We start from the raw sequence: 23627 nt of genomic DNA, 5'->3' as shown, positions 1-23627 counted from the left end.
AAACATATGATATGAGGTGTTCTTGTTTGCAACAACAGATGTTTGGATGCATCGCTATCATAATTTATCGCAGCTGCAACATAAACGTCATTATATGGATACTTTCACCTGTTCAATGTGTTAGAAGGGCACATTGATTTCCCCTTGCGTGACACAGTTCACCATTCTTGAACGGTATATTCATGAGCATTTTTATGGCTAGCAATTGAGTACCACAGTCTTCAAACATTTTATTTTATATTGGTATCAGAGTATGTCACAATAAAAACATAATTAATACTTTCCTCGAGGAAAGGAATATATTAATTTCATATTACCATTAAAGAAATGTTTCTTATCGGGAAAGAATCGATGTGTCGTACTCTCTCAATAAATGTCTCACTTTAATTTCCATTTCCTTTCACTATAATTAACAATTTTGAAATTTAATGTCTTTCTTATTATTTGTATATACATCGCAATACACATATATTTAAAGCATTTCTTGAGTCATACATTCTGAAAAATATATTAGAATAATTTGTATTACATCAAAACAATATACATGGAAGTTTATACATATAAAAATAACATGGAAGTATAAGGATGATGCTAAGAAATAAACGGTACGAGCGAACTTTACCAACTTTATGTGACATGCGTCACGAAGCGACTTCGACAACTGGTCACACCACGTGTTGCCCAAAAACCACGTGTGCTCCACGGTACGCGGCACACGATATGATGCGCATGAGTAACAATTAGTGTATAATGTCTCTGAGTGATATTCTTCTTTCTTGTCACTTGTGTATAACGGCAGACGTACGAGATATTTGTAATAAGTTCTGCTCAGAAATCAAAACACATTCTTCAAGTATCCAGAAGTACAATAAATAATAAGTACAAAACAACATAGTAATAAGAACGTTAAGCAGTACGGGAGGATACATACTTCGATGACAGAAAGTTTTTTTCATTTTATCAGTGCAAAAAGGTAAACAAATCTCGCTTGGAAAGTTCTAGCCGTGTTCATATTTTTCTTTTTATGAATTTCTACGTACAATATCGCCAAAGCTATTCAAGTATGCTCTTCAATGAAACGTACACATTCGATAGCCCATTGGATTTGTCGTATGTACTATTTTATAATATTAAAAGAAACGTGGAGTTACAAATGAACCTTGGTCGTTGTTCCGTAATAATGCAAAAAAGTTTTCTGGTAAAAGAAGAAACTTTCCTTTCGCATTTATAATATTGGATTGGCAGGAAAGTAAATTCGGGGTATTTCAATGTGCTATAAAACTCAATTTTTTCTATACAAGAAGTGAACTTTAATCATTCAAATATTTTCCATTCTGTTCCATGACCTTTTGCCATCTTTCTGGTAAGGTTATAATTCTGCGCTGATAAAACTTCTGGTACCTATCAGTAAAAAAACTCAATGAAATGCGATTTGAGACTATCGTTATTATTTAAATTTTTACCATTTATAAAGTTTTGTAAACTTCGAAATAAATGATAATCCGATGGAGCAAGGTCGGGGCTATATGTAGGATGCGACATCACTACCCAACCAAGCTCTAATAATTTTATACGTGTTCCTAAAGATGTGTGATAATTCGCATTGTCGTAGTGGAACACGATTCCTTTGCGATTTCTCAATTCTGGCCATTTCACTTCGCCTGCTTCTTCCAATTTCACTAGTTGTTCTCAGTAAACATCTGAGTTGATCGTTTGGTTGCTTGGAAGCAGCCCAAAACTGGGGGACACACATAGGGAGAGACCGTAGTGTAAGGACTATTCTTTGTGCACATTATTAATGCATTTCGTTTTCTACCCTCGCCAACGGAAAAATCGCGACGGTCATTGTCTTATCGAAATTACATCTTCTGTCAATCATTTCACTATGAATTCAATAAAAAAGGGGGCGTGCGACGATATAAAAACGCTGGAAAATCGATCGTACTGCAGTCACGACCCTGCCGTCGTGTTACGGTGATATTCGTAAACGGTTCCGACACCACGTTCCACAAAAGACTAATTCTGCTGATAGGTCTATGGCCTACCGCCAATCCGAGACTTCAGATTGTTCAGAAAGTATTCTTCTACCTCCTGATGCTAGTCAGCTCGCTTTCTGGGGTATCTCTAAATCAAATGAACCCTCGACATGAAAAAACTCTATGTATGTTCTGCTGTGTTTTCACGTCGTTGATTCGATAGTGACTCTAATGTCATACTTGTTTGTTAAATGTCTACGAAATAAAATATTAAAACTTTCAAATTTACGTTGATTGAAGAATGCAAGGACGTTTCAATTCTTTTGTGAACTTGAAAATGTGTCAGCAGAAGCTGTCAGTGACAGTGAACAACGTGCAACTAATTTCAATATTTTTCGAACGGGAAAGTGTTTAAACTATAGTTTTCGTTTTCTTGTTTTCTCAGTTTAGATTTCTTTCATCAGGAAACAACTTATCAGATCGTGTTAGAACCATCGAAGAACTGAATACTCATGCAAAGTTCAATTGAAAGTACAGAACGATGCTATCGTATTCTAGGTTTTGATTGTATTGTTCACATTTTCATTCTTTGGTTGAATTTCATTAATTTATTGAGTGACGTGTTTATATAGAACATTATGAATGAACCTTTTCTTCAATTTTTCGAAGTTCTTCTGTTTTATATTCTACATTTCTTGTTAGTATTTGAATTCTTTAATTTTGTATGTGCTATATGTATATTTGATAAGTTCATAATCAGAATAATCAGGCACGCTCTCCGTTCTTGTAGGGTTTATTGGGATATTGTTAACACTAGGTTTATGGAACCTGTGAAAATGACGGATCATTAATTTTTCAATTTACGATTATTCAAATTGAAAACTCGTTTGAACACTCGTTCAAAATTAAAATAAATGCCTTATTGTTACTTTTATAAACTAATATAAAACAGCTATGTTTAGTACTGCTTACTGAACGTATTGATTCTTCTATTGCGTTTCAATATTTGGATTTTGTGACATGTAAGTTTTTAACAATTCGTGCTAATTAATTGTGAGTGAATAAAAATGAAAAAATGCAATATTAACTATATCCTAATTAAGCACTATAAGTACTATATGTATAGCAGTGTGTACTGAAAGTGTATTTGATTCTGCAATTGTGGGCGGAATCACTTCTTTTTCGTTTTTACTTCTGTTTGAGTTGTAACATGTAGGTAAGTTCGCTTGCATTGTATTCTATTTTACTTGAAACTGGGTGTTATTAGAACATTTAGCTTTATTTGGCATTTATGAAGAGAGTTCGTGTCGCATCTGCGAAATCGTTCAGCGTTACTTCTAGTATTGAGAAATGGGGAGATGATACTCTAATGAAACCTAAAAGATGCAAAGGGCAAGGGGAATGAGTAGGTCGTTTCACTTGAACCCTCCCACTTTTCAAATTCTGAGTCATTATTGGCTAAGTTACGCGATGCCAGAAAATATGATTAGGTGAAGCGGGCATCCGCTTCCCTCTAATTTATCTATTTATCTATCTTTTTTCTTTAATAGTTTTAATTCATTTGTAGCCACAATGTTGTATCTTGTTCTGATGTTTCTCTTACATGATCAAGGATATTATGCATTTTAGTTATTAAATCTTACTTCGCACATGAAAATAAATTCAGCACTTTGAAAATTATAAATTCGTTGTTAAGGGGGTATTGGGTATTCTAGTCTAGAGACTTTAAAAAATCAATTTTTTAATTTCATTTTATGAAAGTATATACTTTTGAAAATATTTCTAGTTGTGGATATTATTAAATTTGAGAAATTGATGAAGTTGTATCGCGTTTTTCCGTAGCGTTTGATGACGCACTGTTGCATGGTAATGCAAGTAGCAGGTATATTTCTCGCCGAATCTGCCAAAATTTCTTTGTTTTAGGGTTAGAATATTCCGAAAGGAGCCCCTTTGAGTCCCATGAAACAAGTACCAAAGCATTTGTCATGTTCAGTTCAGCACCGATCGCTAAGTCAAAAGCAGACTTCGAACGTACACATATTTGTATGAAATATTTTAAATGCGTTTGTTTCGGAACCACAATCTTTCCAAGTGGTTGCCATGATTCTTCAAGTTCTAGTTGACCGATTACGATCAAATTTGGAGGGTATCTTCAGCACATGTGTCTTTATCGTCCGTACCAAATTTTAAAAATCTAATGTTTTTAACTATTTGTTTTGGCAAGCTAAAGTTGAAAAAGCACAAAAAATCGATAAACTAATAATAAATGATCTTCTCAATGTTTTTATACATTTTTGATACCGACAATGGTCACGTTTATACTGAACATAATGGATGTTTGTTTGTCCATTTTAAAGAAGAATGGCCGAAATCGTAGCAACCATGAAGGCATGTTCAACTGAAGGAGCACTACTAAACTAGTTGTACCTTCGTTAATTTTAAATATTCTTTTATGAAAAAAATAGTGTATACTCTTTAAATATAGGCTAATACCATGCCATAAATCCCGACACAATAATTTCTTTATGATTCTCAAAAAAATCACAAATAACACCTAAAAAATTGACCTCTAGAATAGAATAGCCACTTAATTTTTAATCTACATATTAATTATTTATACTTAATTTAATCTTGCGTTCCTAAATTCATTGGTTTCAAATTAGATCAATTATTTTGAATCCATATAAAATATCGGATTATAAACAGTTAACTCGTTGCACTACGATTTCCATTTTTCGTTTTACAAGGCAATTTTTGTTTCTTGTACGTTTTTACTTACCTCAATTCCTAGATTTTCATTACAGGAGAATCAACTTTTGTTTCGATTTTGAAGAAAAGTATAACACTCATATTTTGTAAGGGGTTAATCATGTAATTATAGAAAAATATGAGAAATGCTTACATGCTCCTAGTTGTCACTGCTTTTCTCGCCCGAACTTGGTTTCAGCGATACCCTGTGGCGTTTAGTGTACTCCTTAGCTATAGAAGTCAAAAATGCTTTTAGAATATTTGTTTGACTTACACCATTAAATTATGCTCCATGGTAAAAAAACAATGTATACAAAATTTCGGAGCGATTAGACAACAGACACCGGGCTTCATTGGAGTTGAATGTTTTAAAACATCTATTATATTTACGTTAACTTGAATATAAATGTGTTCTACTGTTTTAAAGGCTGTACTAAATGCTTTTGAATGATAATATAACGTTTTACATGTACATAATATTATCAAATCTTAATTTCTAATTATACATTATAACAAAGGTAACTGAAACATCTTATAACGATATATTACATATTCGTCAATACTTGTAATTCTCTAATACTTGTAAAATGAATTGTTTATTATATTAATTTTTCGTTAATAAGTTATTACATTCCGTGATAAGCTTCACGCCACGATCTGCGCTGTTATTAAGTACTTCTAAATTCTTTATTATCTATTTCTAACGCACCTTTATACGTTCCATCGCTTTCCCAATAGAAATTGTGACTTTGTGATGAGTTGAAATTTTTTATGCCAATATTAATATAATTCTTTATGTCTTTTAAAATAATCCTTTTACTAGAAATTTCCATGCGTTTAAAATTCAGATTTTGGATCATACGCCATAATTCATAGAATTCTTATTCAAAAAATGCTAATGTTGCATATTCTGGAATTAAATACCTCAAATGTCAACTTCATTATACTTGTACAGCTGGTGCAACGCAGATCAATACTTAGATTATAGAGTGTGTTAATTTATAGAGTGTCTAAAAATTATCGTCTTTCCGGGAAATAAAGAGTTTCACAGCTTTGTCAACGAATTAATAATGAAATACGGTGACCAATGAGAAGCGAGCGCGCGAACTGCAAGGTGGTCGAGGGTGCAAACAGCACATGATTTTAACAGAGGGGCGCGATGGATTAGGGCTGCATTTGAAGTAATGAACAAGTCACGGAGCATGAACTTTCCGAATTCTTTTTTTACTACATGACAGTGATATTTTTAGGAGAAAAACCCAAAAACCCAAAAGATTAGATATTGGCCTTACGAAGGATACATCGCGACATTAGCGCGACGAAAACTGCAGAGCGACTAAAAATCCCAACCATGCTCCTCGAAAACTCATTAAAGAATTTTACAACTTTTACCTGGCGAAAATGTGCATACCATCCAGCGAAATTCATCATGTTATAACATATTTCTACAACCCTACCTGTCAGCTTTCAATTCTCTAATAGTACTGATATGACTAGGGTCTATTCTTTCCCAGTGCATTTTTCAATAGCTGGGATTCCTAGCAGTTTTTCATTTCCGTCATACGTAATTATAACTGATAAGTTCTCAACAGATTCTTTACCATTTAATCATAGTAGCAGCTTCTTATCCTAGTGAACAGTTATATTTTTCGGCAAATCTTGGAATGTTTCACACAATTTTGTTGACAGTGGTAGCATCGAATTGAAGACCGATTAACTACTAAATCATCTAAATTATATCTTAATGCTTCAGTAACAGCTACTCTACTAGTTGGGTCCCTCTTGACTTTTTTGATTGACTCGGTCCCGCTTCGTCAAAATAATCAGGCTCATCTATGATTCGATCTTCGTGTATAAATTCGGTGGAAAGATCTGTATCACTTCTATCGCGTTTCCACTCCATCGGCAGTGGAAATTTCAAGCGTTCCACCGATAACACGAGAGGAGGTGCGACGAAGCCAATTGCTTGATTGAAGAATACTGACGTTTGGCTTTTCGTACCGTTCAGCATCGACCCAGATCAAAATCAAATCATTACTACGTGGTCACTGGTTATCCTTAATAACTCGTAAACAAAGCTGCGGATTGCATTTTCGCTAAGAACAAAGTTACTTCAAATGATTTCCGGATTGCGAGATAATTTTAAGACAGCCTGAATATTCGACTTCGCCTGCTGAAATTGCCACTGTCGGCTGCTTTTTGCTCTTTCATGTCACGGCTCCACCGCCTAGTAGGGAAGCAATCCGCTGTACGATTTTTGATCTTCGCTTTCATTTGCTTAATCTGCGTCCTCGAAACCTGTAATCTGAATACCGGATTTTCTGTATGCTAGACAATGGTATTTAGTTCTTTTTAAATATCGCAATATACTTTTCATTGCGTGGTAGTGCTCTTCATTATGGCTATTCTTAAATCTGCTGAGATAACTTACAATATGAGCAATATCTAGACGTGTACATAAGGTCAAATAATTTCATTAATTCCTGGTTAGGACGATCACCTATTATGGTTGTCTTATCTAATTTCGCTTCCACCGTATACAGAGTTTTAGTTGGTTCGCAATTTTCCATACTAAATTTAATCTTATCTCACCTAGATTTTTAATCGGCATTTGTGGCGTTAATTTGGTTCTTTAATTTGATTTTGTCTTGTTCATTATCATTATTAGTTTTAAATTATTTACAGTTTTATAATCTACACACGAAGTATTCGCGCTTTCCTCGAATTCTAATTTTATTAAGATATTACGAATTCTGATATACTAGACTCGTGCAAATTGTTCTAATCCATACATCGCACGTTTTAATATACAGATCTTATTTTTGTCAGTGATAAAACCATCATGCATATACAGGGTAACCCACTTAAATCAAATCAATATGTTGATAATAGTAATAGCATGGAGGATATATGCGGGGTTTCACAAACTAAACACATATTTGCATGTACATTATTTACATAAAATGGTCAGTCTTAGTTTCTCTCTTTCACGAGGCTACAATCGACACGAGCCTCTTATTCTTCTCTCTCTCTCTCTATTCTCCTTCAGATGAATGGATGTTCGATTCGGCAATGGAGTTTTCTTTTTTCTTGGAACGCTACCGTTATACAAGGTTAACTTTATTTTCGTTAAATAGAATCATTGGTTTAGCAGATATTTTAATTTTATCAACAGTGATACCACTCACGTATCTAAAGTTAGTGTTCAAAAATATGAGCTTCAGCCTGAATGCAAAGATTTACTTGGTCTCTAAAAGATACTAAAATTAGAATATTTTCTGAACCAATGATTTTTCGCAATGAATGTCTTAGTATTTTTTATGAAGGGAATGACAACCTGTATAGAATAGTTCATCAGAAAATATATGATTCCATTAAAAAAAATAAAGTCCACGCGTTCATCTAGAAAAATCTTATCATAGCAGATTACGTACCACCTAAAACCATTCAACGTTTGTTTGAAATATTTTTTAATATCATCAACAGTTTCGAAGATATTTGATTGAGTCGATTTAAATGACTCGCCCTGTAGACTTCTTCTCTCAATTTTTCATTGAGGAAAGCTGTCGATATGTCCCAATGTTCTAACTCATGCCTTGTTGCAATTGAAGCAAGAATAGCGTCCTAATAGCGGAATATCTATTAACGGGTGAAAGCGTTTCATTAAAATCCGCGCTAAAGAACTGTGAATACCCCTTTACCACAAGACAAAGCATTTCCGTCTTTATTTGTTTTTAATTTAAAAACTCACACAGACTTTATCGGTTTTCGTCCTTCTGGTACCCGTACCTCATTTTTCTTGAGTGCTTCGAACGCTCCCTGTACTGACGTTGAATCCGAATTCGTCGTGAGAAACTCTTGATGCCTAATCATACTCAAAAATGTTCTTGTTTTCCATTCTTTTTCCCGGTATCTCCTGACTAGTTGGACAGTTGGATGATCATCCGTCTTCAGTGTCTTTGTTGGAGGTTAAAGTTGTATCGTGGTATGTTATTGAGAATACATCTACTTCCGCCTCGATGTTTTCATCTTGATCTGTTCGATCGTTCAAAATTAATTCTGTAGCTGCCGTCTTTCTTGTCTGGACTTGTTTTCTCTGCTGGGAATTCGTCTGGGAATTGTTTCGCCCTCTTATCGAATTTTATCTTTTGTTGTTTTCAAATGTGCATACAGACTTTGCAACCAGAAAATGCGTAAATGCCGTAGGTTTACTTTTTCATTGGTCCATATTTCGTATGGCGTTTTACCTTTAAAGGCTTTTGAAGGTGAACGGTTTTTTAAATACGCAGCTGTCCTCACTGCTTCTTCTCAATACTTTTTATTGAAACCCGAATCTTTTTTGTAACATACATGTTGCTTTCTCTATTATAGTGAGGTTAGCACGTTCAGCTATTCCATTCTGCTAAGGAGTGTGCGGAATAGTTGTATGGTGATGGATACCTTTAGTTTTTAAAAAGTCCTCCATTTATTTGTTTACGAGTTCTGTGCCATTGTCTATCCTAAATATCTTAATGCCTTTGTCTTGCTCATTTGTTAACCAAGCAGTTATTTTTGAAAGTAACAGAATGTCACACACGAAAAATCGTCAACTAGAATGTATACGTATCGTGCTCTAAACCAGTTTAATTATGGGAATGGACTACAAAGATCGGCGCGTAGAATTCATAAAAAATCATCTCCTCTCTTCCGATCTTCACTATTGAACGGGAATTTAGTCTATTTTCCATTGATGCAGGCTATATGTATATGGTTTCTTACTGGACTCATTTTATTCGATCCCGATTGCCATGCCTTTCCTTAACAAAGTCATACTACAATTATTTAGGTGGCCAAGTCTTTCATGTCAAAGCTTTGAGTTGGTTGGTTCCTTACGACATTATATACAATGCGTAGTAACGGTTCTATGTCTAATTGATATAATCCGTTTACGTCAGTTCCTGTCACCAATACTTCTCCCTTCGTTTTGGAATCGGATTTTTTGTAAAACATTGGTATTAGATTTGTTTTTAGACTAACCTTTGGCTTTTATATCTACGTTTCCGCTCTCCGCAGTGCGAATAATTTTACTATCTGCAATCGTGACAGCTCCTGCTGTGTAATCTCCCGAGTCGATGTACCATTCATTTTTTGTTACATTCGCCATTAAAGCAGTTAATAAGCCCCAGTTATGATTCATTCGACCCTTTGAAGATTTTGAATTTCTGGCTGTAAATTTCTACAATTTGGCTTCGTATGGCCTATTTCTCCACAACCATAACATTTTATAACTTTCATCTGAAATTGAAATCTCTTTTTATTCTAATGTTCCTGTTGCTGCTTTATTGTAAATTCTCCACTACAAATTATTTCCAAGTAGGGCTTTCATATCTTCCTGTAATAGTTTACTTTTCACATGTTCCGTTGTGACTTGTACTTGTAGACCATCGGGAGCCATCACTATCGTTTCATATTTCGATGGTAAAACAGCTGAAAGTATAACAACGAGTAACTTGTGTTCTATTCGACTACCGATATTTGCAAGCTTTTGAAACAAATTGAGAACCTTTGACACATATTGGTTCATATTTTCGTAGTTCGCATAATCTGGTTTAAATATTGCTCTCATTAAAAATAAAATATGTGACGAGCTCCTGTTCTCGTAGGCTTTAGATAATCTTTCCTACGCGATTTTGGCCTTTGTTACGTCTTTGACGTGTACACGTCGTAAACTATTGCAGAAAGATATGAAAGCCCTACTTGGGCTTAGCGTACATAGTCCTTTAGCGAGGATTGTAAATAAATCAGGATGTGTGTGTGTGTGTGTGTGTGTGTGTTTTGCCTTTACTGATAGTATTTATTCTTGTCTATGAGCGTGCGCGGGCGTGGCTAGCGGAGTGTGGAGATGTGCAGAGTTTTTGGGACTGGCCGGACCGACTGGGGTATCTGACTCAACTTGAGTGACTGAACTAACTGACGGTGCGGAGTTGCTTTTTGCCTTTTTATAGTGATTGCGAGGACAGTCATACGAAGGGAAAAGATGAAATTCTCTTGGAAGGGGAAGATAGGAAATGTCTGTGCGAGTCGAGATGCGCGAAAGTTCGGATAATTGTTTTGTTGGGAGTGTATTTAAGGGAGTTTTTTTTAGGATTAGGGAAGGACAGGAGTTCTGCTGCACATTTGGTATTTATTAGAGCTGTCGTAAAGGAAAAGTTTAGGAAAGAAGATTAGGAAGGCAGATGTTTGAATTTCCTAGCGGCCGCTAGTCCCTTGTGTGAACTTGATATATATATATATATATATATATATATATATATATATATATATATCCCATTGGTCTAACCCAATAAGCGTCATTGTCATTATATGCTTCCTAGTGGAATAATTCGTAGTATGAATCCGTACATAGTCTCTTGTGTGATCTTGATCGGATAGCCATTGTATTACGTAATGCAATATTTAGTTTATTCGTGCAATTATGATAGTTTTCTCTTAATATATGCAGCCGTAACAACGAAAAACGTATATAATGTTATATTATATACTCTCTCTTCAGAAACGTCTACCAGCTCAGATATTTTCAGAAACATGCACCAGCTCAAATCCTTTCAAAACGTGCGCCTACTGAGATCTATTATCACCATCAACACACTCAGAAATCATTATTAAATAAAGGGAGTTTAAACCAAAATAAGTCTTGCGAAATTCTCCGATCGGAACAAGATTCCCTTACTTTTTCTTGGCAAACTGTCCCGTTGTGTCGTGTTACAATATACAGGGTGTCCCAAAAATGTCTCGCAATCCAGAAATGGCGGGTTCTTCAGATCATTTGAAGCAACTTTTTCCTTCACAAAAATTTTCTCCAAGGCACCGTTAACGAGTTATTAACGAAAAACAGTGATCAATAAGAATCGAGTACGGCTGATGCGGGCGACCCAGCCAACCAGCGCACGAAGCCTAGTTCCGCTCATTAGCTCGGTCGCGTCGCGCCAGCTGAGCTCGCCTCTCATTGGTCACTGTTTCTCGTTAATGACTCGTTAACGGTGCCTCGGAGAAAATTTTTGTAAAGGAAGAAGTTGCTTCAAATGACCTGAGGAACTCCACACTTTCGGATTGCGAGACATTTTTGGGATACCCTGTAGATTATTTTAACATGTACATTAGGGTGGACCTTATTTTTTTACCATCGCATTTTTTCATGCGACCCCCTAGATTTGTTTCATTTGATAAAAAAAATAATTTCTGCAAAAGCAGAGGTGTATAGGCAGTATGGGAGACGTGTCACAAACGACTTGAAGTTTCAAAATTTCTTTAATTTTATTCCAATTCTATTTGTAACTCCATTTAAACGTTATCACTGAAAAAATTATTATTATATAATAAAAATATCATTTCTTGGCTATTTGATAACAATATTTACTTATAAGTTTGAATAGTGTATTAGAAAGTCTAAGCGTATATGAGTACGAGAGTACTACACTATGAAATGTAAGTACCTGTCAGCACGGTTTAGCTTACTGCGATTATTTACGAATCTTTCGCCTAATAAACTGATTTCCGGAGTTATTATGTTTAAGTCCCTTAAAAACTTTCCACTATTTTATGTTTATACTTTTCCTATGCTCTTCAACAAGAAAACTCGCTTCAGTCAAGGCCGAAACTTCGTACAGTTCGCATTGGAAATAATACAGTGAGTCAAATAAAATGGAGACAAAAAGCAGTGATAAGTTATTCTCATTGGATCATTATGAATCACAAATTGTTGGTGCTAAGTTACCAAGCAACGGACGAGTTTTGTGTGTGTTGTTCTACAATAAGCGAAAAGTCAATTTAAATTTACGTGATAGTTCGATGTTAGTAATTAAAGAAGTTTTTTGTAATTAAAGCATTTTCTGGGAAAATGCGAGAATTCCTTTAAAACAAAAATCGGATTGTGTAACTAAAGTGGAGAAACTTTATAATAAATGGCGAAAGCTCTACAAAACCGCGAATCGCCGAAATGATCTACAAAAAAGGTGAGAACAGGAAGTCTCAGGTATCCGACGGTGAGGACACTGAGGCATTAGACTGCGACATATCTGGGGCGAGTAACCCTAAGAAAAGACGAGGAAAGCAAATGGTTATTAACCCCAAAATTATTAGCTGCTATAAATTCTTGTAGAATAAGTGACCATGATGCAGTTCGAATCGTTATGGCTGCGGCAGAAGGTTTAGGCCACGACCTAACTGATTTAATAATAAATAGAACATCCATTCGAAGATGACATAATTATCATTCAGAGCGTGCAGCATAGTTACAAGAAATGTTCGGAAAACTTAATCCTATATACAAGATTCATTGAGACGCTACACTAGTGTGGTAAATTTAGGGCTTCAAAGTTTTGAATTTTTTTAATAAACAAATATATACTTGCGTGGATACGCAGAACAGTGCCTGCCATAGCTCCTCGGTTAGACATCGAACAATACATAAATATTAGCATAGATAATTTTGTTTGTACACAAACATTGAAATTTTTAAAAAAAGATGAAAATTATATTGCGGCAACAAGAATTGTAGGGAATTTACAGATTGTTAATAACACAGCTGAGCGAGTAGTAAAATTGATGAAAGAGTATCTAACTTGTATTACTAAGGACGAAAAAGAAAAACAGGATATTTTACACACACGCAAATTGTAACTGAATATAAACAGCGTTACTCTACAGTAAATAAGAAAATATCGAATTAAAACTTATAATAAATAATAATATTTACAAAGTTGCATACAATTAAATTGTACAAAAAATAAAGATAGCATTAGTATTATTTATATTATATGTATATAAAAAATATTGTAATATTTGTTTAAATTATTTGTTTAAATTATTTGAGTTGTTAATAAATTACTTTTTCTGTTACAATTATAGATATTAGTCTAAAGTAACATTTAGTAGTCAAATAACGTGCTAAAATCTATATTTTTCCCATTTTTAATGGAATTTATATTTTTTGCATAAACAAAGCCGATGTGACACGTCTTCCCGTGGTCCGATCGACTTCATTTTTTATAGAATTTTTTTACTAAATGGCAGAAATTGGCGGGGTCAATAACAGAAAAATTTTTCACCAAGAGTAACTAAGGTCCACCCTAATTTACATGGTATCGAATATTAATATTTTAATTAAATATTAATAAAGATACAATTACTAATCTGGTTAATCTGGAAAAGATTAACTATTTAGTATTTACAATTGTTATCCTATGTGGTGAATGCTTGGAAAATAAAATTGCAGTAACATTATTTTGTTTTTTATCGATATTTCATAATTTCATATATAAATAGAAACTTCATATAAAAAGTGAACAGTACTTTCCAATAGATCTAACAATACCATGAGCCAGTGACTCCTGTGGAATAACGCATCGATTTAATATTACTCTATCTCCAATTGACAAAAAGCATTATTGAATGCATAGAATGTACATTACTTACTTATTTATTTATTTTATTTATTTATTTACTTACTTATTTGACGGTCTATAGAGCTCTATTGAACAATATAAGTAGTTAAGAAAATATCAAGCAAACTTACCAAATTAAAATACGAACGTCTGATTTGAGTACTTTCCTACAATATGTCGCTGCTTACTGAATTAATGTAGTTACAAATTCTGGTAATAGTGTCAAAGAATCTAAGATCCAGAATAGCTCTTGTTTAAAATCATTTTTTAAAATGACAAATAAAATTTTATAAGTATAATTTTTTCGTATCAATTGTTTTTATTTTAAAATAAAATCTTTTTAATAGAGTCGACAACTCCCTACTCTAGGAATGATCCGAACTCGACCTCATGTCATAGCCTCCGCTCGAACCTCTTTACCAGATAGGGTCGACGACTCCCTACCCTAAGACAATCCGAACTCGACCTGGGTCCCGACCTTGCATGCACCCGTCACGCACAAGTAATTCTGACCCGAAATTACTGCTCAGGGTAACATACTCCGACCAAGTACTACTGCACAGAATCCTGCACTAGAAGCTGCCCACTGCCAACTCACCGTCGTCTACTGGGTGGCATCAAACGTAACCCAATGTTTCATACTGTCAACAGCGACCACAGTACGACTATTACGCGATTTCCTCATGTCCCGAAGATCGAGAACCTCATATCGGTCGTCAGGTAGGACCGCAGTCACCTTGAACGGCCCTTTCGCTACAGGCAGTAGCTTTCGGCTTTCCCCTGTCGCTCCATGTTTGGCAGCGACCATCACAACATCTCCTACTGCATACTTCGGAGGTGCATAGCGTTTTGTGTCAAAACGTTTTTTCTGCCTCTCCTGATCCGCATCCGTGGCAGCTTTTGCGGCTTCACGCATTTTCTGCAGGTCCAACTGATCCAGCGTATCCTGGATTTCCGCTAATAATTTGGCCCCTGCCAAACTACGTGGCTTAAATCCAAACAGCAGCTGCGTCGGAGACTTGCGAGTGGTCCTATTGGTAGTACAATTAATAGCGCTTATTAATTAATAGTACAATTAATAGTGCCCGTGGTGTAGCCACCGCATTCAATACATGTTTCATGCCATGTTCAACGCAAAAAGCTTCGAACGATTTTGCGGTGAAAGCCGATTCCCTGTCGGTAATGACGCGAGATGGTACCCCAAAAATTGCAATTACTTGACTCAGCACGCGTAAAACGTTCTTGAATGAAGTGTTACGAGCAGGGTCAAGTATACAAAATTTAGTGAATCCATCAATGACCGTTAAAACCTGGGTATTCTCTTTTTGACTACGAACAAAAGGCCCGACGTGGTCAAGATGCACGGTGTGGAATGGCACAGCTATTTTTTCTATTGGATGTAATAATCCTGGCTTTTTCCCACCGGGATTCTTATAATATAAACAATTTAGGCACGCTTTAACATACTTTGTGACGAACCTTCTCATCCCCTTGAACCAATAATGTTCCCGCACTTTGTCTAACGTTCCATCGACCGCGAAATGCCCTTGTTCATCGTGACAATATCTTACTACCTGAAATCGAGACATACTAGGTACAACCCCTTTCAGTTTTTCGAAACAGGACTCCTTTTTTTAGTACATACTTGTCGAAGTACTGCTTAGTCTCCGGCTGTATATCTTTCGACTCGAGAATTTTTCGGACCACTTCGAGACTGGGATCCTGCAACTGAGCAACCTTGATCCACTCTGCCTCAGTGATATCAATTGCGCAACATTCTACAGGATTCCGACTCAAATAATCTACATGAGCCAACTTAGTGCCCGGGCGATAAACAATATCGAACGTGAAGTCCTGCATATATATCCACCAGTGTCTTTCTTAGCTGCAGTAGCCCTCACAGCACTACAATCCGTTATTACCGTGAATTTAATGCCTAGAAGATAAACCCTGAACGTTTTCAAAGCTACCCCGCCATGCTTCTGAAATAAAATTGCACCCAGACCAATCGCGCTCGCATCAGTGTGAACCTTTGTAGTCAAAGATGGACTGTAGATTGCCAACACTGGCCTATCGACCAAAATCCGTTTTACCTCTTTAACAACTTCAGATTCTTTCGTTCCCCATTCCCAGGGCACGTTCTTGCGCAACAACTTTGTTAACGGAGCAACCTTGCAGGCAAAATTCTGAATGAATCTACGGAAGTAACCAGCGAGGCCCAAAAATGGTCAAACCTCCTTCACATTCCGTGGTTCGGCAGCTCTTGAAACCGCCTCTATCTTATACAACCCCGGCCGCAATTCCTCCTCCGAAATCTCGCGACCCAGATAATCAATCTTATATTGGAAAAACCTGCATTTAGCCAAATTTAATGTTAAATTGTTCGTGTCCAAAGCCTTCAAGACTGCTTTTAGTTGTTCATATGCCTCCTCCAAACCCTCAGATGCTATTAATACATCGTCGATGTATACCAGAGCTAGTTCTTTCACTACCCTTTTTATCATCGCCTGGAAAACTGAAGGAGCATTAACCAAGCCAAACGGCATACGCAAAAACTCCCACTGTCCATCTGGGGTAACGAACGCCGTCTTCTCTATCGAATCGGGATGTATAGGCAATTGATAAAATCCCGATTTTAAATCGAGAGACGTAAATACTTTCTTCCCGAATAGTTGATCAATCTGATCCTCAATAATTGGCAACGGAAACTTCATAAGTTTGGTCTTTCGGTTCAAGGCCCGGTAGTCTATTGTCACATGCGTGTCTCCAGTTTTCTTTTTTACGAGTACTACCGGACTAGCGTAGGGCGACTTACTCGGCCGAATTATATCGTTCATTTCCAATTCCGCCACTATGTTACGAACTATTTCCTTATCGGCCTGTGAGAGACGATAAGGTTTATGAAAGACCGGTTCATCATCTAATAGTTCAATTTTTAGTTCTGTTACCGAGGTCCGACCTAATTCGTTATGATTTAGCGCTACACAATTTCGGTATTCATTTATTAACTCCAATAATCGACTTTTATCTCCAACACTACTATCGCAGCAGATATCTGTCTCCACTATCGGTCTTCTTTCACCATAACAAGTCATGTTTATCTCCAACACTTCTCTGCGATAACCACCACATGTGAACGTAACACCCGAAGAATCGGTTATCGCTCGGGTCCCCGCTTTGTTTAATACATCTCTGCAAATAATAATTTCTTTTGACAATTGATCGTCCGCTACGACCAACACCCTAACTTTAAACGGTATATTGTCAATAAATATACTGATTTTAGAGCGTCCAATGGGGACCACTTCCGAATTATTGAAACCGGACAACACCTTATTGGTGTCTTTCAACGTCAAATTTAACTGGCGTGCGAAGCTTTCCCGAATTATCGAACATTCGCTCCCTAAATCAATTGTGCATGTTTTCTCCCTAGACTCTACCACACATTTCTTTAAAGATTTAACCAAAGGATCGACCTTCACCTCTAATGCTTGAGCCCGATGGTTCCCAACATTTTCGCCCGACACCGATGCCCCTTCCTTGTCTAGTCATGCTCTCTCACTCTTTCCTTTCCCTGCGTTTTCCTTACGTAGCATCCTATAGCATTTACTGTCTGTATGGCCCAATATACCACAGTACCCACATTTCACACCAGTTCTACCTTTTTCTAAAGCACCATTTCCATCTGTTCCCACGGAATTTCTTACCCCCGCGCCCTTGCCAATATCTGTCGTTCTTTTTATATCTAGTGGACAATTATACTTTATATGCCCCTTTTTCCCACAGCGAAAGCATACACCCGATTCGATTCGTCTCGCTTTATTCCATCTACCTTCCCGGTCAGAGAAATCTCTTTTCCCTTTGGTAACATTCGATCTATTGGATAGTTCAATCGTAAGCAAATCTAAACAGTTCATTAGTTCCGGAATTGTTTTTTTCTTGGCTAGATTCATTAGATTCATTCTAATATGGTCGTCATGAATGCCATACACCACGCACTCAACTAACTTCTCTTCTGGTAAGACCAGATTTAGTTTGTTAATTTTTTTTAGTTTCTCAAAACAATATGCCTGCAAACTTTGCCCCGGCACACTTTTGTACCCGACTGCAACTTCTAAAAGTTTGCCAAAATTCTCCTCCCCGGCAAATTGAGTGCTAATCAGTTCCGAAAACACGTCCCACACCAAAGGAGGACTCGTAAGACTATCGTACCACTGTTTGGCAATCCCTTGCAATTTACCTACTGCGTAAAAAACCTTATCTGTCTCCTCCCAATTGCAAACTACTGCCAATTCGTTAATCTTTCGCAGCCATTCCAGCACCGACGCGTCTGTAACCTCAGGATCAAAACCCGGAATGATCTTATCATTCGTGACCTGTTTAGCACGTTTAGAGCCTGCTCGAATAGCGTCCGTCAGAGCTGCCGTCAATTTCGCAAAATCGGACTCACCAATCCCCGAGGTACCGTCATCCATACTCGAGCTTCTTCCTCCGTCCGATCGTCCTTCTCTAGATCGGTTCCTGTGGGTGGATGGCTGTGGTCCCGTAACCGAGTCCCTACGTTTCTCCATTTCCCGTGAACTCCGAGACCGCTGCCTATGATATCGACTCGATAATTCGGCTTCATAATTGTCCGGCGACTCTGATCGTCTCTTACCGACTTCCTTCGACATCTCACGACCTTATACCACTTTGTCAAATTCACTTATCATTCACTCGAAGACGATTTTCGAATAATCAGGTCGATACTCAACACGCGAGTGTATCCCACTTCTGAACTATAAACTTCTATTAAAGAATAAACTAAATAATGGCAGTAGCTTTAATGAATATATATATATATATATATACTTTTGGGGCCCTTATATGGGGCACTTGGGGCCTTTATATGCCCAAAATTTCCTTAAAAAATGGTAGTGGATGTGTTCATATATGTCCCCGTTCCAGAAGATTCGTTTTCGTATTCTTTTGAAGGTATTTGACTCACGATATTCAGAGCGAAGCCCACCGGCTGGTGTCAGCCTGGCAAACGCCTTTAGGAAGGAGTAAGAAAAAACACGTCGGAAAATTCTCCGAACGTTACATAGTATTAACCGCATTCGAAAAAGGGTTTTCTGCACTTTTCACATAGCAGTCGCGATTCGACGGCCTGTGTACATTTGTAATTTTGTTTTAAAAATAAACGCGCAGGCAATTTTCTTGTTTGTATTGGATGTTAAGATACGATATAATAATTTGTAGTTAGATCCACCCCTTCACGGCAGGGTATTTTACGTCCGCCGTTCTAACACCCTGTATACTGTCAAAATGGGTCTACAGAATGGTGATGGGAATATTATTCTCAAAAAATGAATTAAAAGCAATGCTTATATAAGTGGTGTCTAATTTTTCACTTCGTATTTCGCATTTTTTATAGCATATTCAGCAACGTCAAAACAATACGAATGTCGATTTTCATAAAAATCGAATAAAATTATTAATTGAGATCAACATTTGAGGAAAGCTACCACTGTGAGTCAGGCCTTAGTGAGTCACACTGACAAAAGTACAGTCGTCTCGGAAAGTACGTTAACGCCTTTTCAAGCAGAATAATATTTTTAAAATTGGTTCAAAGGAGTTGAATATTATTGAGATGATAAACCGACCAGTTTTCTGTGCAACGAGTATACAAAATGTTTTTTAGATTACAATTGATTGTGTGTGTGTGAGATGATAAAAAAATTAAAATATATTTTTTTAACTTTTTCATCTGAGCCCATAACGAAAATTTAAAAAATGCATTTTGCAGATCTCGATAACTTATAAGAAGGCTGAATTTTATCGAACTCGGTTGACCTTCACGTGAGCTGTAAGCAATTAAAGATCGCAAAATCTCACGAATTTCAACCAAAAACAAGTAATTTTTACATGTTTCAGTGGCTGTAGCTTGACCGTGAGTCTATCGATTTCGATGAAATTTTCAGCATGCATATAAGTTACCGAGATCTATAAAATACATTTTTCAAATTTTCATTACAGGCTTAGATTAAAAAGTTGAAAAGACAACAGTTCTTAATTTTTTATCATCCCAATCAAGTGCAATCTAAAAATCTTTTTGCATACTCAATCCTTAGGAAACTAGTCGATCTAACATCTCAAAGATAGTCAAGTCTTTTGAACCAATTTTGAAAAAGTTATTCTGTTTAAAAAGGCGTGAACATACTTTGCGAGGTGAATATAAGTAGTTGCGGTCAGCTTCAAGTGTTGTGTGAAATAAAGAAGAACGATGATTAAGATGATGTCGTCGTCGATAAGTCGTGGTCAAAGGATTGCCAGGGTGCGGTCAGGTCTTGGAAAGGTTACTATAATTCGTTCGTTCAGTGACGCGCTTCTAGAAGCCGAGGTACCCGTGCGATGTCGTTCCCTAGTGTCTTGTCAAACATCTAAAGACTTTAAGATTTGTGATTAAATCGTCGATTACTGAAAGAGAGAGACCGAGAAAAAGAAGCAACGAAAAGGACACCACAGAAAAATGCAGTGCCGCCACCGACTATTTTTCCTTGCTGTCGTTCTTATCTCACAACTTTGTAGAGGTAACTACGGCTATGCCTGTTTGTGATTTTATATTTCTATGTTCATCTAAACAACGATGCAGAAAATTGGATACTATTCCCATTGCATTTCTATGCATGGTAGCTTATTTCGATGGAGACACTCGTCCTTTCTTACCCTTTGCTGGCAGCCCGCTTCTTATCGCAGCTTCCTCGTATGATCACCTTACTGTAAATATTCTACATGCAAGGACACGTGTTACACACTAGTGTAAACTAGAAGATTTTGATTAATTCATACACACACAAACATAGGTCGCTTCGGGAAGAAACTTTAACTGAATTCAAAATTAAGCAACTATTTCGAAATTTAACGGTACCACTTGAATATTTTTGAGACGTTGGAAAGACTAATTTACTAGATGATCTGTAAACAAATTTTGAAACATTCGATCATGCTATTGCAGTTACTGTTATCGAATAAAATGAAAGCATTATTGATTGTATTTAACTCCTTGCATTACACGAAATCATTCTTATTTAGTAGATCCATGAATCACAACTCTGACTTGTGATTCACTAAACAAAAATGATATTAATTTTTCTAAATGTAACTAGAGTTGTATTTTACTAATATTAAAGTCTAGAGAAATGAAAGTAAATGAAGATATACAAGAAACAAAAATTGTCTCGTTCTAATATCATCGTAGAGGTCACAACGAAAGTCAATCAGGCCTTGCGAACTTCAGAGAAGTTATGATAGAATTCTTCCCGGTTAGACCGCTGAAATTGTACAATAGAATACAATGTAGACTCGAGGATATTTTAGCCTTACAGGGCACAGTGCAAATACATATAGGATAGGCCTGATGTATGCCATGATCTTTAACAAATCAATGAGTAGATAATTAGATAAATATGTAGGCTTTTGAAGTAGGCTTGGAGTTACAATCTCAAATACGAATAAAAGAGTTGAGTATATATAAGGTTGCTTAGAAATACAATCAACTGAAAAAATTTTATCAATTCTGAGATGAAAACAGTTTCAAGTAGATATGTTTGCTTCGCATTTATTGTTACGGGGAAGCCATAAAATGTTTTGATTTCTAATAAAACTATGCAATTCGCAATGTGAATTATTGTTGAAAAACGAACAACGGACACCATGGACAAACTCTGTGCTGTTAATTCATTTCTACATGTACTTATTTGCCTCGTGAAACGAGTCTGATAGCTGATAAGGTGTGCTATCTGTAGAGGAAAGAAAGGACTTCCTTAGTACACAAACGCAGGCACGCATTCCTCGCACATACTAAGGCAAAAGTGATACTTTATTTTTCTCACTTAAAAACTATGGTATAAACCGATTCCTGCAAGAAAACGACAAAATAATGAAAGTTGAATATAATTAGATAAGTATTGACACTATAGTGTGTGAAAACCAATTTAAAGTAGATTACTTTAAAATATGTTCTTCATACGAAAATGTTGTCAAATAAAGACTCTCGTAGCTTTATGTATATGTTAAATGAAACATTCGATGTTCCTGAAATATTTACAACTAGTTTGTATTGAATGATAAACCTTTGAGGCACCTCTGAATTTTCCTGTATGTATCTCCATTCGGTAAGTAAGATCGCGAATCACTTTTAGGGATTTATGAGAACACTGGACCTCCTATCCCAGACTAAAGTTGGGCAAAATTTTTATTCGACACTATCAAATAAATGTTCAATCGAATACAAATTTATCTAGATACAAATTTATACGAATAAAAATGATAGAATGTAAAATGTTCTTTCATAGTTTATCAATTTATTTTTTCCATTTTACTTATTCGAATTATTCGAATAAAATATTCGACCAAAAGGAATTCAGTTAGATAATTATCTTGGATAAATATTTATTCGAAGCAATCCAAATAATGCTGACATCTGTCCCAGCTACCGGATATCCTATAAATTGCTTCGTGTGGATACGTTTACGCATAAATCACTACGTATTTACGTTATTATGATCACCCACCTAACTTTTATTCGTCTCTTATTCGTATAATTACTATTAACCACAATATAGTGTTATTGCTGGGATAATATTTGGAAACGAACGAACGAAAAAATTATTTGTGAAAATTTATTTATTTATTTAATCTACTACATGCATCGTAGCAATTAATTACATTTTGTCATTAATCGAATAAACTTCTTTTGCTTGTTTCCAGAATCAACGGCTCTAAAACGAAGTATAGCACCGGCAACTGTCCAAACTATTAGAAAAGAAGGCGAGTCTTTGCCTTTACGGCTACTATGCTCCGATCTGGCGAACATTTTCTTCATGTATCCCATTAACGTAATTGATGTAAGCAATGAAATAACATGATAATATTATCACCACAAAGTAATGAAAGTGACTGTAACATACATATGCTTTAATAGGAGGGTTCGTTACATGTCTACAATTCAATACACACCGAAATGAAGAAAACCCAAGATCAAAATGGTACCTACTGGTACGATTTTCGTGGACTGTATACAGTCTTTTGGAGCATTGATCTCTATAGTTGCTCATATAACACAATTGAGATCACCATACGTAATTATTCCGACCCAAATTTTCGGGGCATGTTTGTTCAGACAAACTGTGAGTGTATTTCAGATTTCTATTAAACTGCTAATATTTATGCAACAATTACGTAAAATCACAGTGCCAACTAGGAAGATTCTATTAAGTACTATGATATCTAGTAATTAAATATAGTAATATAACTATATAGTAATTAAACTATTATGTTTCAGCTGAAACGTTTCGGTATAGGGAACTACCACTTTCTGAAACTTTAGTAGCATTTGAAGGCGAAAACATTGTCATACCATGTAGACCAACATCGCCGATAGCGGAAGTCAGGCTTTCATGGTACAATCAAGTTGGTATTTGATTGCTTAAAACATTTT

The 23627-nt window shown here is 36.0% G+C and overlaps 2 protein-coding genes across 11 annotated transcripts in view; one reads left to right on the top strand and one right to left on the bottom strand.

Moving 5' to 3' along the window:
• LOC117219499 (neural cell adhesion molecule 1) overlaps positions 1-23627 on the top strand; it is a 46694-nt gene that overhangs the window by 11761 nt on the left and 11306 nt on the right. For 8 of the 10 annotated variants that reach the window (XM_076527038.1, XM_076527039.1, XM_033468684.2 and 5 more), the window contains exons 1-4: positions 20301-20718; positions 22898-23034; positions 23112-23316; positions 23472-23599. In XM_076527038.1, coding sequence (XP_076383153.1) covers positions 20658-20718; positions 22898-23034; positions 23112-23316; positions 23472-23599 — 531 coding nt within the window. In that variant the 5' untranslated portion in view covers positions 20301-20657. Of the gene's footprint in view, positions 1-20297; positions 20719-22897; positions 23035-23111; positions 23317-23471; positions 23600-23627 lie in introns of those variants that run through there. The other 2 variants (XM_076527041.1, XM_076527040.1) reach the window with 2 other exon arrangements.
• On the bottom strand, positions 10060-18819 carry LOC143260682 (uncharacterized). The gene is made up of 10 exons (XM_076526996.1): positions 17979-18819; positions 17757-17891; positions 16381-17690; positions 16069-16317; positions 15788-16000; positions 15614-15720; positions 14789-15177; positions 14211-14232; positions 14055-14092; positions 10060-10190 (listed from the first exon to the last, which is right to left on the bottom strand). The coding sequence occupies exons 1-10, from the start codon at positions 18817-18819 to the stop codon at positions 10060-10062; spliced, it is 3435 nt and encodes a 1144-aa protein (XP_076383111.1).

The sequence above is a fragment of the Megalopta genalis genome, chromosome 16 (assembly GCF_051020955.1).
Source record: "Megalopta genalis isolate 19385.01 chromosome 16, iyMegGena1_principal, whole genome shotgun sequence".
Taxonomy (NCBI): domain Eukaryota; kingdom Metazoa; phylum Arthropoda; class Insecta; order Hymenoptera; family Halictidae; genus Megalopta; species Megalopta genalis.
Note: the sequence above shows the minus strand (reverse complement) of the source record. Positions and strands in the feature narration are given on the sequence as shown.